Below are 15,121 nucleotides of genomic sequence, written 5' to 3'. Positions count from 1 at the left end.
CAAAAAACTGTGATAATAAGGAAAACATAGAATAAAATCACATAGAATGTCAACATGAACGATGTTATCACCCGTTACATTGATAGTAAAAGCGGGGAAATATAATACGCGCGGAGTTAACAGACTTTATCGCGGCAGACGGTAAAAAAATCGGCGGTAGAGTTTCGAAGAATTGCAAACTCTACCGATTGTAAATTCCTTCTGGCAAAAAAACCTGTTTGTGAATTTTCTTGGATTTGGGACTTACTTCTTAGATAGTGATTTGTTTTAGACTATAGCTTAGTCTAATGTCAACACTAACAGACTTTGAATCAGTGGAGAGATATTGGGAATAATAGCATGGTTGCAGAAGGGGGTGGCGACTACCCCTCAAGCGGCCGATTTATTGGGGGCGCCGAAAGACACCTTAGAATTAGTAGGTTTCCGCCAAAAAGAAAAAAATAACTCAAAGATTTTAGTATTCCCTTCGCTCGCATAATTTTTGCAAACATATCCTAAATCCAAATTTTCCCCAATTTGCCCCAATTTCGGTCGACCAGACGCGCTACTGGTTATGAAGTCAATATTCATTTAAACGATCAAAAGATGACATAGTTGACAATTATAACGCAATTGTTGTTTTTAGGGAGAATATCTTGATCAAAAGTAATTTAAGTAACCATACTACATTTTCAGTTTTGAGCTAAATGAGATAATGCATTTGGGTTTAGATTCTAATTCATTTAATTTCTCCGTCTTAAAGTCGTTTCTCTTTAGCAAATCAGTTTCCAATTTTTTTAATGTTTTTGATAAATACTGTCTAATGGTGGTCTTTCTTTAAGACTTCGATAGACTTTTACATTTTTCTCAAGGGGTGATATGATAAGGCCCAGAGTTCAAGTGACTAATTTTGCGATGCGGTGGTGAAGAGCTCATGAAAACTGAAATATCACTGATTTTTCGATTCGGTGGGGACTGGCTGCACGGCGGCAGAATAGTACTGATTTTTCGGCCGTTTGGTGTCGCGGTACTTATCCTGTTCGATTGAGGGGTTAACTGGAGCTGACTAAAGCGGTTTGATTGCGTGGATGTCATATTACTGATTTTACGGTGTTGCGATTTCGTGTTTAGTTGGTAAGATGTATGTTTGATATCAATTTGAATTTGTCGAATACTTTTCCCGCTTAAGAACATCTTCCAATACTTTAGAACTGTTTTGTTTCGCAAACAATATGTAATGAATATGTAACATCCTTGTAATGAGTTGATAATACAAAATGCGTATTGGAATAATATGTCGCTGGTGAATAACATGGGGATGCCTAAAATGTAAGGCGAGAAGTTATGAATGTGTAATATCCTTACAATGGGGACACCTAAAATGTAAAACAATATATGAAATACTGCAGGAAAATAAATTGTTGTGCAATTGTTGTATAAGCGCATAATACTCATTTGAACAGCATCATAACACAATCAAAGATAGTGAACTAGAGATACAAAGTCTCTACCCAAAAGATACTTTTTCGCTATAAATTTTTGTTGAAAGATAACCTACATTGTGCAGTTGGCTCTCTCTAATTCGATCTTCAAGGGGCCAAAAATTTTCTTCGAATTAGAGAAATTACAGAAAAAATATCTTATACTAAATTCTTACTGAGGGGACCAATATTTTTATATCGAATTATAGAAAGATTCGTATAGGAGAGGTTCGAATTAGAGAGAGTTGACTGACTTAACAAAATTAGAAAATCACCTGTCAGCCATGTTAAACTAAAGATGCAACAGAAAATCAAGATGATTCGAAGGCGGTGGAGCGCTTGGTTTCTCTCCTCCTTTGACATGTTCCGCTTGATGGCTTTCTTCTTTGTCAGCGCGCGCATGATGAAGCATAAAGCAACCACATTAATGAAGAGAGCTAAGCACACAGGTAAGATGATACCAATGTAAAGAGCAAGTGAAGGCTCCATAAAACACCTGAAAAAAAAAACTCATTTTGATAATCACACATGACAAAAATCTGGAAAAGACGAAATCATGATTTTAAGTTCAGTGGCAAACCAACGGATCCGGCGAGACTAAAACTCACAACCATGCCATTCGCGGGCATTTGCTCTACCATTGAGCTACGGGTCCATGTGGAATTGCCACTCAGTAGAGCTGGAAGAGAATTCTTGTCTACTGACTGGACAGAGACAGTGAATTGGGAGAGATCATCTCCACATTGCTAGTGTGTTGGAATCCACCAACTACTGTATTCACTTCATTTTAGTTCGAATTAAAGAAAGATTCGAATAGTAGAGGTTCGAATTAGAGACTGTACTAATTAGTGTAAATTTGTCTTACATTTGACCAATGCCATATTGCTCATAGAAAATAGTGAACATGATGCCAGTGTATATCAAGGGTGTTCCTGAAGAGAAGAATACGTGGTTATTCTTTAAGAACCAACTTTATAAAAAGATAAGACTTCGACAGCCAAAATATTAAGTACGAGTTAAAACATTTTAAGGCTTTGCAGACTCCAAATCACCCAATTTCTTTGGAAAATGGACGAAAAAATACTCACAAAATAGGAAATAATATTGTAACATGGGCTTAAAAGTCAAAAAATTAAGAATATCCGAATATTCAAAAATCTTTAACTTTCTTTGTAAAAGAACGTGCAATCTATAACAAACGACCCTATCGTCTACACAAGTTCACTAAAGGATATAATAGTTTGGAGGCGGAATAAATTTACTGCCACTCTACCGCCCGGAAACCGCCCTCGCGGCTGTAAACTCTGTACATATATATTTTCCCACATTTATTGAAACAATAACGATACTGTTATATTTCTTTTGACTATACTCACCCCAGGCGACGAGTGATGTTTTCCATAAGAAACTGTTGATCTTGACTTTGAGTGGTGATATAATTCCACGTGAGGTGTGAAACGCTGAAATGAAGATGAATCAATAAAGAACGAAGGAGCGAAGTAATGGGCCATTCCATTAAATTTCCATACAGGTCATGGACAAACCTTTTTAAGTCAAAAAAAAGATTCCTAGAAGTGTGTGGATACCCCTGGAATATGGCAAAATTTGTAAAGAACCCTTGGAAAATATCTTTTATACCTTAAAGTGACGGTGAACGAACTAGAATCAGTCTTTTACAAAATAGAAATTTTAAAATCATAAAATTTTCTAACTCCTGAAAAATGAAAAAACACTCTTTTTAGATTAGACCCCTGAAAATTCTTCTGGAATAACCCCCCTGAAATGTTCGTCCAAACCTGTATGGGTATAATATGGAATGACCCAATGAATTACTTAAAATCTACTGTGAAAACATGTGTTTTAAAAACAAGGGGGTGGTCGATATATAAAATTTTATGGAGAATGCTGTGATGGTTGCTAGAAAATATAGCCACAATATGCATTACTCAAAATTTCTAACTAGTATAAAAGCCTGTTACGTGAGAGTTAGGCAATGGTTCTGGTACCATTAGAAAGGTATTTTTATAGTCTTTCTAAAAACATTCGGTTAATGGCCTTTTAAAAGTAGTGGTTAGGAGTTATAGCCGTAATCTGGAACGTGTATACACGGCACTCGGGTTTGAAGGGTTAAGGTATAGTGACAATATAGGAATTCCAAAGAATGGTTAAAATAATACCTTCAACCAAACTCCAAGAGAAAACAGTCAACAAGAAATATTGCATTAGAAAAGCTATTCCTTTACACTCTGTTGGGTCGTCTGTTAGCCTGAATCCGCTGTAGACGAATGTGACTGACATCAATATCAAGGCTAGACACAAGTTGATCAGAATCTTGGGCTGAGCATTTTCACGAAGCGTCCTGTGGGTAGATCAGAAGGGGATTTAAACGTTTTTTTATAAGTCCAAACTATATAAGTAAAACGGCTTCGATGACCAAAATATTAAGAGCAAGTCAAAAACATTTTAAGGCTTTGAGGACTCTAAAACGTTCAATTTTTAAGGAAAATGGGCAAAAATATACACAAAATAGTGAAAATGAGAACATCTTAAGAACATTTTTAGGCTTAAAACTCAAAAAATTAACCACATTCAAACCCTTGAAAAATATTGAATGTTTTTTTTAAACGTCTGACTTAACATGAATGAAACTAAGAAATAGTGTGCTGCCTAAGTTGTCTTGGTTATAGCTTACACCTCAGTTTCTCATTGGAGAAACAACTTTTTCAAAAATCATAAAGTTTCTCTTCGCTAAATAATGTATTGACTGATTTAAAGATAAATGAAAGTAGAATCTTACGGGAAAATAGCGAAAGTCAATATCGTTAATAGATCACCACAGACAGAGATTCCCAGACCAATGTAACTGATGTAAGTCAAGGCTGTTTCATGCTCTTCTTCTATGGGTTTTGAACCTCTTAAAAAGACAGCAAAATTTGTCAAGTGGGTCGATTGGCAGGTGGTGAAATTCTTGTCCCGAGTTTGTGATGCTTCACTGGACATGCCATTGTTTGACCATCCTATTAAAATGAATAGAGGATGCCTTTAATTGCTATGTAATGAATCCGGGGAGGCACTCAAGGTAAATGACTTACGTACGGCCCTTAAGAGTACTTTTCCAGGCTTCCTTAAGTGCACTGTCTAAGGGTCGACACGATCAAAGATGAGAAAAATTGCATTCTAAGGGTATAAAAGTTGGAAAATCTGACCATCTTTTGCATCTCTTGATTTCAAAGGCCTAATTTTGGATCGCACGTGCGGTCGCTTTTGAATCGAGTGTATCCCCCCCTGGGTAATGAAATGATGGCCAAAACTAACATTGGATTGGATAGTGGAAAACATTGTTAGTGTCCTGAGGGTTGAGCAGGGCGTGAAAAAAAATTATAACTCTAGGTTAAAAAGCTAGCCATTATAAGAATATTTAACGCCTCGAATATCTAAGTTTTAAAGCCCCTGGCAGCTGATAAGTAAATAAAACAAGCATACTAAGAATAATTTAAGATCATTTGAAGCCTATAAATGTTCAAAATTTATTTTTCTCTAAAAAATCAAAAACATTACAGACTATTTCACACCAGAGACGATCATCAGCCTATAAATGTTGAAAACATATGAAGAGCCGAACTTCAGCCAAAATTTGTACTGGTTCAGACAAAAAAAGTGTTCATATAAAAAGGTATTCTTATAAAAAGGTGTTCTTATAGAAGAGTGTTCTTATAAAAACGTGTTCTTATAAAAAAGTATTCTTATAAAAAAGTGTTCTTATAAAAAAGTGTTCTTATAAAAACGTATTCTTATAAAAAAGTGTTCTTATAAAAAAAGTGTTCTTATAAAAAAGTGTTCTTATAAAAACGTATTCTTATAAAAACGTGTTCTTATAAAAAAGTTCTTATAAAAAAAGTGTTCTTACTCTGCGTTGTCTCATTCCAAAAAGAACAAACAAGGTGTTTGCTCCCATCGATCATATCCATTTTGGATGTCCGGAATTTCAGAATGACCGGAACTTGTAACCGGTCGATCTTTTGATGCCGGAACTCTGCAGACATTACACAACTATTGATATGGAAATCTAACAATGGAAAACAACCATAGATTTTAGATTTTAGGAAAGTAATAACTAATAAGACAGAACTTAGGTATGACGAACTTCGCCAGCCAAAGATAATAAAAATTCCGACTTCCGAGTGGATTTTGATTACTCATCGTATGGCACGTATTCACTCTAAATGCCATTGCTCCGAAAGAAACCTTGCGCAGGTTGGTGGGCCGCTTTCATCTTTTTTCATCGAGAATTGGGATGATTACTGAATGAACTTTTTTTGAGCACGGTGATTGGCGAAAACAAAAGAATTGCACTAAAATCAAGTGCTAATGTGTAAACATAAACGTTATGACCGAGTCGCTTTCGCTTTCAACTAAAAAAGAAACCCATTTTTGAACGTTTTGGGTGAACAACCAAGTTAGATCATCACATTCGCCATATCCCTTTAGAGCAGTATGCGCACAATAGAACGATTATGAGATTAAGAATCCGCCGGTTCTGTATCCACAGAAATAGTTTGTCATTCGCCAGTGTTACAAAAACAAAGCAAAACCATAGATTTATAAAGCCCGAAGGGCTAGATGTCGTGCTTCGGCTGAAAAGTGCCCAAGGTTAGGTAGGAAATCCTACCTAGGTCACGTGACATTACAATAGAAGCTTTGCGGGCTTTCGAAAACAATAGCAACAATATTTTTCCGATATTAAATTTTTTTTGCCTGTGATGGCTTAAAGCACGACATCTAACCCTTCGCAATTTATAAATCTGTGAGCAAAACCCTTGAATACTAACAAACCTTGATTAGATTTGTTAAGCCTGGAGAACAATTTACTTTCACGATAACCAACACTGACCAAGGTCACTTCTTCGAACCCTCTGTCCAGTACCATCTTTGAGAAGACTTCACGAGGAAGATCAATCGATGCGATACTATTTTCACCAAGTTGGCCATTTGAACGTTGCATTGTCACCAAGTTGTCCTCTAAACCTGATTTCGTACGAGAGAAAACTTTTAAAAAGACTAATAAGTATAAGAAATTATTTCAGATAAAAGTAAGTGTGAGGCTTCGATAATAGACTTGCACTAATATGGACTGTGTTCGAATCCCAAGCACTTCCAGGCAGGTTAGGAAAGCATGGTGATAGACTTGGATTGACCGACCGATTGGCTTCAAATGGGCATCTACTTGGAGACGCCCTTCCCTACATGATAATAAATAAGCCCTGTTTCATTTAAAGCCCACGTATAGGTTCTGTCGTGTATAAAGATTTTAAAGTTGGGTATCATTGAAAAGAATATTAGCTCAGAAATTTAGACTCTTCAGGAAACAAACCTGTAGTGAATATCATCTCATTTGGTGGATGTGACACGTTTATGGATTGACCAATCAAAGCAAAGTTCGTCCGATTAAACGAAATCTGATTGGCTGACGATTGTCGAAGATATTGATTGGTAGATACTGTTTCACCTAACGAGCCAATTAGATCGACCAATCTAAATTCGAGGGAAGAAGATTAGAAAAAACAACACAAAAATATTATGGACGCAGTAGTGTAGTGGTTGTCAGTCTTGTACTCCGCAGGAGGTCTGGGTTCGATTCCCACTCGGTGCTGTGGTTCACTTGGCAACTTAATGTACCTTCACCAATGTCAACCCATGTCATGCGAAGAAAATTTGGTATCATGCTCTGACACAAGGGTGTTTGGAAATTTGACCGACTCTGTGGTGTGGTTCCTATACTTGCCAGGTTTGACCATGCGAGGATGCACTGCTCTCCCGATTCGATCGAGTATAATTACACGAGGGCGAGTTGGAAGAGTCAGATAAGCATAGTGATTTTCCTATCATAGGATAATGAATGCTGTCCTTGATATGGCCTGCTCCGTTCATCAGAAAGTTCAACTCTTATGTCAATATTATTCATATCAATGAATTTGTAAGAATTCCAAAAAAGTGCAATGTGTCTGGCAGTCAATATACCTTTCTGAAGTGCCAAACATTTCTTGACTTTGTTCCAATAGAGTTCGTGGTTCCCCTAACAAAAGATCAATTACTTCAAAGACCAAGTTCTCACTATTGGCGATTCTGGGGATGAAAGGTAAGAACATCTCCGATAGAGTAACGACGTGGTTGATTTCATAGGGTCCAGTAGGAGGGCCTCCAGTTTGTGCACTTCTTTTGACAACTGTTGTCATGGTTTCATTTGCATTTTCGATCGTCATATTTTTCTGAAAATAGAAGGAGGGAGAATTTTAAAACTATCTTGTTTCTCAATCTCGACCGCAGTCGGAGGCTTCTCTTTCGATAGCTATATACTCGAAAGGTAGGGGAGGGCGCCACTCTTGCTCCACTTACCCTTGATCCTTCATTTAATTGCTGAGCATCAAGCAGAGAGTTATCAAGTACCATTTTTGCACTAAGTATGATAGCTTGGGTTGAACCCATGACCTTGCGCATCGTAGCCGGATGCTCTACCACTGCATTATGGTTAAGTAAATGAAATCTATAAATTACAGACAAAATTGAAGTCACTAGTACAGTAGAGTCTCCATAACTCGAACACGCACATAGAATACAAATTTGTTCAAGTTAAAGAAATTTCGAATAATGGAGTAAGGTTTATGAGACATTGTTAACTGAAGGGATCATAAAACTTGTTCGAGTTAAGGAGACATTCGAGTTGTAGAGGTTCGAGTTAAAGAGATTCCACCGTATACACAAAGCTGTAACCAGCAAACTGACAATGTTCTCGTGACATTTAGCTTCCCACAAACTAAAATAATATCATACAGTGGAGTCCCCCTTACTCGAACACATACGAGGAACATAAACTTGTTCAAGTTAAAGAAATTTCGAGTTACGGAGTGAAGTTTATGAGGCATTGTTAACAGAAGAGACTAGAAAACTTGTTCGAGTTAAGGAGAAATACAAGTTATAGAGGTTCGAGTTAAAGGGATTCCACTATATACACAAAAACTGTAACCAGCAAACCTTAACCAAAACTTCCAAGATTTCTGTCCAATTTTGAGATTGTGGTGTTTGCTCTGTAAGTAATGGTGTGATAGTGCTCGCCAAGTCGGCCACACAACCCTTGTAATCAAAAGATGTGAATCTTCCATATTCTTTATCTTTATCAAGAATACATGATGCTACAGCGCTCCCTTTGTTGCTTGTTGGGCACATGATGGTGATGCTCTGATCAGTACCTGTCAAAGGCCATCGATATGATTTGCCATGGTATTCCTCTATGACTGCACGACACGTGACTATAAAAAAGAAGGAAATCAAGCTTGGAAAAAGTAAGGAAAATAATCTTGAAAAGTTATTGTATTTGAATATAACCATTTACGTATATTCAAAATTTAGCTCACTGTTTCAAATGGATTCTGACATTCAGTTTCTTTGTTATACTCAGAAATGTAGGGTTGGGCTTTTTTCTGTACAATAAGAAAAGAATCAACAAAAGTTTTCTAGAGCTCATACATACATATTTATTACTTTGTTCAGAAACTTACACGGCGTTCTGATCTCCCATCCATAAAGATGCTGGTTAAACGTCTGATCTTTTTTAGCATTGGATAATTTCTGTTCAAGATCCTTCACCCAATCAACATAAGACATGTTTTGAAGCTCAGCTGTGGCTTTTGTCAATAACAACACCATGTCAATGACATAATAGTTATAACCAGTGCCTGACAGCTGTTGAATTCTGAAAAATAATTGCCGAATAGTTAAATTATACATAGACTAGTAAACTAGTTATTAAAATGGTTCTTTATACGTTTATTAATAAGAACAAACTAAATAAGAACTTAAGGCTTAGATGACCGCAAAATATTAAGAAGAAGTTAAGAACATTCTAAAACACGCAATGTCTTAGAAATGTGGATCAAATTACTCGCAAAATAAGAACATGTTAAGAACATTTTTAGGCTTGAAGTTCATCTCTTTCTCTCTCAACCCGACTGATAAAGCTCATAAATTGCAAATTTAGCACAATAAGCTCGGTATACATAAAAACGTCTTTACAAATAATGTATGATGAAAATTTATACACCTTTCAAAGCATATAGACTAAACATCAATCCACTAAGTGTATTAAAAGGACGCACTTACCGGCTATCCGTATATTTGATTTGAATATTCAGCAAGTTGACATTAGTGTATAGCCGCGTAATCTAAAGCAAGAACAAGAAATATAGCAATTTCGATATTTTTAAGATTGCTCTCATAAGTTAATAATTAAATTAAAGGTTTTGTTTTTACATAAGTATTTCCGTTTCATATCAGACACATATTTCATATCAGGACAGTGTCTGCCTATTGTTATATTATGCTTATATAAGCAAAAAAATGTTTTTCTTTTCCTCTTTCTGACCAATCTTGCTCCACATCCGTGTCAATTCAATGTGAAAAAGCTTGTGAATTAAAATTGATGAGTAAGCAAACATTATCACCCTTATTTAAAAACAAAACCAATGGTTTAATTTGCTTTTCTAACTACAGTCGGAAGATTCAATTCTTATAAAGTATATTCTTATAAAAAAAAGCGTGTATGCTATCTCTAACAAAAGGCAAAGAAGGGCGTTGTTGATTTCCATCATTAACTTTGATTACATTCTCCGATTTCTGATCATTGAGCAGAGAGACATTTGCAGACAATACACGGGTTTCGAATTAAATCTGGCGCGAGAGAAAAAATCAAGTAAATAAAAGGAGCGATAAGGGGAAATGCCTTATAAAAGGTTGATAGATTTCCTTTCTTCTCTTTTGAAAGCCAGGTGTTCATTCAAAAGATGTTTTTCTATTTTAAATTCAATAAAAGAAATATGATTAAACGATTGACTTTTTATTTTAATGTTTTTTGTTTTCATAATGACCCATAAAGTCTGTCAAAATGGAAAAATGAGCTAAAATTGCTTGATACACGGCCAATTTTCGTTCTGTTTACTTGGTATTTTTCGTGCAAATTTACATGGGATCAAAGCTAAAGCTAAGCAAAAATTTAATTCGAAACCCGTGTATTGCACAGCGTAGCCGAGTGTTCTATCGTTTTATAGTTGATTCTCGCTAATTAAACTCCGTTTAAGGAGTTACTTAAAATTAGTGTTTTTCATTTGTAATTGTGCGTAAATCCAATCAATCAATCACGATAGTCGGGTTCGATTTCCCGATCTTTCCGGATTTGATTTCTCGATTTGGTTTGTGTTTGCACTCGCACTCGCACTCGCACTTACTAGTATTAAGTTTTATGTTAGATATATTATAAAAAGGCTGACCAATGACAATTACCGGAGTTTGCAGCCGTCATTACGGCTGTTTTATTCGAGCTCAAACGTGAAATTTTATCAATTCGAACTACAGAGAGATTCGATTTATAGAAAGTATTTTGAGAGGGTTTCTTGTTGACGGGGACTGGAGAAAAGTTCCAATTAAAGAAAGATTCGATGAAATTTTACTGTAAAGTAAGGCTGGCACAAAGACAAAATGTAAAAACAAAGAGTGAGATATCTTACGTGTTGAAGTATGTTTTGTTCAGTGAATATCTTCATAGTGCTTCCTTTGGGTAAGTCCGCCACTTTGATCCTCACCCTGAGAAAGCCTTTAAAGACATCTGGAAAATCAAAATAATTTTATGAGCCGTAAGAGATAATTCTGACAAAAACAGTAGTTTAAATTACCCCCTGTCGAAGAGATCGAGTCAACCATGGCTAAGTGATACAAATGTTATATCTATTTGCGCACCTTTTAGTGTAATAATTTCAGACTTATCTAGCATCATATTCGAAAACTACGAAAACATATTCGAAAACTACAACTCTTTCGAATACCCTTCCATGCAGTTTTTTAGGTTGAGGTTATAAAACTTAAGAAACTTGGAATAATTTAGGTTGAGGTTATAAAACGTAAACACAGAATGAAAACCATTAAGAAGATGTATATACAGTTGTGTCTCATAACTCGAACACGCAAGGGGAACACAAATTTGTTCGACTTCAGGAAATTTCGAGTAAGGTTTATATGGCATTGTTAACTGAAGGGGCGAGAAGACTTGTTCGAGTTAAGGAGATATAGAGGTTTGACTGAAAGAGACTCATACCTTTCAAACTCAGTAGAAACGGTTCTGAGTAAATAGTGTCTAGGTTCGTTTTGGGGAACTGAACACGACATCGATGCATTGCAAAGGAGTCATAACTCGTTGTTGAGAAGATTTTCTTGCTGTCCGAAAGACGTTTATAAGAACCAAGGCTTGTCCGGTATTCGATGGATACGGAATACGGGAGAAAAGTGTCCGGATAATTGCATTGAATAGTGTAAGAGGTTTTCAGTAATGAAATCGATACTAGGTATAGATCGCCACCTGGTTTGAGAGTATGGGTCAACTTGGATGAGGTATCTAAACAAAGATTGGCAGAAATTTTATCTTAACTTGCCATCAGTGTCTGTCTCAATAAAATCTGCAACGGGGAAAAAAAAGGTTTTTGTCTCCGAGACATATCTTAGATACGGACATACGGACGATAGGGACAGACTTTAGATAATCATTCGATTTTTCATTGGAGTCTGCGGTACATGAACCTTTTAAGGGCCCATCTCTTAAGTGGTGATTTAGAAAGACGTCCGGAAATAAAGACCAAACAGATAAATTGAATACAATTTTTTGAGGATTTTAGAAAGATTCTCATAATTAACTAGACTGGAGGAGCTTTCTTACCATGACAACTTTGATATCGTTCTTGGAGAAGACGACTAGCCTGTGTTCCAACATCAATTGTACATTCTTCAGAGGCTAAACGTAGTTGTTGTGATTTGGTGTAGCAGTAGGGTTTCTGACAAAAATCTTGCACGTTATAATACTTGAACAAGGAAATATAAAACTGGGAGATATCAGGATAGATTTTGACTGCAAATTCAGTAGGACTGCTTTGTACAAAAGTATTGAGATTGACGTTAGACTCTAAAGAAGTAATGACTTTTGAGGTGTAGAAAATCTTGTCCAGATGGTAAATTGTAAAGTTGAAGGGGATGGATTTATGTCCAACGTTTCTAATGGTTAACGTATCCAGGACGATGGATTCACCAGCGTGTTTTAAGACCTGAATTTTGAAGAAAATCGTTTGTATCTCTGGTTTATAATCTGTGGCAGATAGAGATTTAAATTCTGGAAGACACTGTATATTGTTCAGATGTTGAACGGCTAAACAGGGTGTGGCTATCGTGAAATGAACTTCCAGTTTCCTGGTAACAGGGGGGTTGATATAGATTCCACTTTTTGGCACAGTTTCAATTTCAAACTTAACAATGATTAAAGAACCGTTAATTGCTGTTTGTTGGTTAAATTTCGGTGACGTTTGAATATAATTTAAGTTTTGGTCGATGCATAAAAGTTGTTGTGTCTGTTTATTTGAACATTGTAGATTCCTTGCTGATACGGTTTTCATTGTTTTTTGAGGATTCTGATATTCCATACTGGTGACACTCCATTTTGTTGGTTTTTGATCTGCTGGTAATAATGGGATGAGCTCATCGAACCAGAGAATGTTATATTTTGTTGGTAAGTTGTTGGTTATCGTCCGGTTGTGGATCGTATTGTTACCCTGTGCACAACCTAAAAGTGTAAAATTATTAATAACCACTGGACTCTAACTACTTGATATTGGGTCGGGATTTCTATATAAAAGGAAGCATGCATGGAACTATATTTTGAAGTTAATCTTCCACGTGAAATAATAACTTTAAATTATTCTTTCGGTTCTAGATTCAAGAATATTGCTGAGAATCAACAAGTATTTTTAAATAAAGAAGAAAAATTCTTACCGAGCAAAATTGATATAATAGACAAACAAAGAAGCAATCTGCCACACATCTTTCATAAGCTAAAATGTTAAATGAAACGATTTCATTAGATATTATAATCTTTGATTTTAATTCAGGGTTGGTAGGTAAAAATACGATTTTTGTGTATAAGAACATATTATATAATGAACTTATGCTTCCATTTCGGCTAAAATACTAAGAACGTATTAAAGACATTTAAAGGCTTTGCAGACTCTTAAAACGCCCGATGTCTTAGGAAATCGAACAAGAACAATCACAAAAAATTAAGAAACTTTTAAGAAAATTCATAGGCATAAAACTCAAAAGGATAGGAACATCTTTTAACTTTAAATATTTTGATATTCCTATAAAAAGTCGTGTAGAAATCAAACTTATAAAAGTTCAAGTACATCTTCATAATAATTGCAACGAAAAAAAAAACGAGTTAATTAAGTGAAAAACCCACCTTTAAGGGCTTAAGTTGGTGTGAATTGTCTAGCTCAATAGTCTGGATTGGAAAATAATCCCTAAAATTGACTGGAAAAAAAAAGTATTTGGATTACTGTTAAGTCGCAACAAAATAAATGAAGCGAAGATATGATTAGTTGAATTTAAAACATAAAACTTTAGCTTGGGGTCAGGCTAAGACCATGTTCGCTCTAAACGAAATGAAACCATTCTATTTGTTAGAACTCACGTAAAAATTGAAATTAACCAATAGAATGACTTCATTTCATTTCGGAGCGGAACGGAACCGTTACGTGCAAACGTGGTCTTATTGTCAATTAAATGTACGTTCTTTATGAAATAAAACCAGGACCCCCGAAAAAAAAACAGGGATAGGTCCCATTGCATTACGTCATGGGCCCTAATCCATACTTACGTAATTTGAACGACATCTGTACTCATATTTTTATCATCATTTTTAATTCCAATGCCTAAGTCACAAATTCAAAATTACATTTTTCTGGTCCAAATATGACTGAAAAAGGGAGAATATTTGCAAAGTAAAACCAAGCTGCCACATAACGTTCATTTATACCGTTATATGGACGTAACGTACGTCAAATGAACGTAGAAACAACGTTATGTACTAGCAGAGATACACAAAACATTTGAAACGAGCAAAAATAATTTTCAATATGTCATTTCATTTGAAGGCACGACACAAAGGCAAATGAGAGGGCCTCATCGTTATAAAAAAGGTAGAATGGCCTAAAAAAGTCTGTTATTTTATTTACTAGACTATTTATACCCTATGCTAAATGAGGGGGAATCCGTCCCTTAGTAATTATTTGCTCAAATAAACACGGCTCACGTAGTTACATCAAGATTTAAAACCGATACACGTTTTTTATAAGAACATCTGAAACAGAACATCACTATTTTTTAGTATTTTTGTGCATTTCCCTAAGAAATGGGCACCTTAGAGTCCACGCAAAGTCTTTAAATGTTCCTAACTTGTTCTTAATATAGCCATTAAAGCCTTATGTTTTTATGTAGTTTGTTCTTATTAAAAAAACGTGTAGCGCAATAACTTTCACAGGAAAGTCTTTTTCTGAAGACTTGAGACTCAATAAAGTATAAGCCCCAAGGGCTAGAATCGAATCTCCTTGGTAGGATTTAAAGCCTGTTAAATCCTACCAAAGTTGCGCGGACTAGCGCGGTTCACCAGGTTTTTACACAAATGGCAGATTGAAACTAAAATTTACAATTAAATTTCGAAAAATATATCACTCGAAAACAAAGAAATCGCTAGATTCAATCTGTCATAAAAAATACACATATTTTAAGGCTTCACTTTT

The 15,121-nt window shown here is 35.6% G+C and overlaps 1 protein-coding gene across 1 annotated transcript; it reads right to left on the bottom strand.

The window, feature by feature from the left end:
• Nucleotides 1–623: 623 nt before the first annotated feature.
• Nucleotides 624–14,300, bottom strand: LOC136812423 (adhesion G-protein coupled receptor G4-like). Its single transcript, XM_067068918.1, has 18 exons — nucleotides 14,200–14,300; nucleotides 13,317–13,375; nucleotides 12,214–13,107; nucleotides 11,599–11,895; nucleotides 11,015–11,112; nucleotides 9,615–9,676; nucleotides 9,014–9,207; nucleotides 8,490–8,764; nucleotides 7,479–7,726; nucleotides 6,832–6,992; nucleotides 6,294–6,485; nucleotides 5,368–5,526; nucleotides 4,258–4,477; nucleotides 3,638–3,819; nucleotides 2,837–2,920; nucleotides 2,326–2,392; nucleotides 1,736–1,956; nucleotides 624–1,301 (listed from the first exon to the last, which is right to left on the bottom strand). The coding sequence occupies exons 2-18, from the start codon at nucleotides 13,363–13,365 to the stop codon at nucleotides 847–849; spliced, it is 3,858 nt and encodes a 1,285-aa protein (XP_066925019.1). The 5' UTR covers nucleotides 13,366–13,375; nucleotides 14,200–14,300; the 3' UTR covers nucleotides 624–846.
• Nucleotides 14,301–15,121: the final 821 nt, after the last annotated feature.

The sequence above is a fragment of the Clytia hemisphaerica genome, unplaced genomic scaffold (genome assembly GCF_902728285.1).
Source record: "Clytia hemisphaerica strain Z4C2 unplaced genomic scaffold, Clytia hemisphaerica genome assembly, whole genome shotgun sequence".
In the NCBI taxonomy this organism is placed as follows: Eukaryota; Metazoa; Cnidaria; class Hydrozoa; order Leptothecata; family Clytiidae; genus Clytia; species Clytia hemisphaerica.
This window is presented reverse-complemented; position numbering and strand designations above follow the sequence as displayed.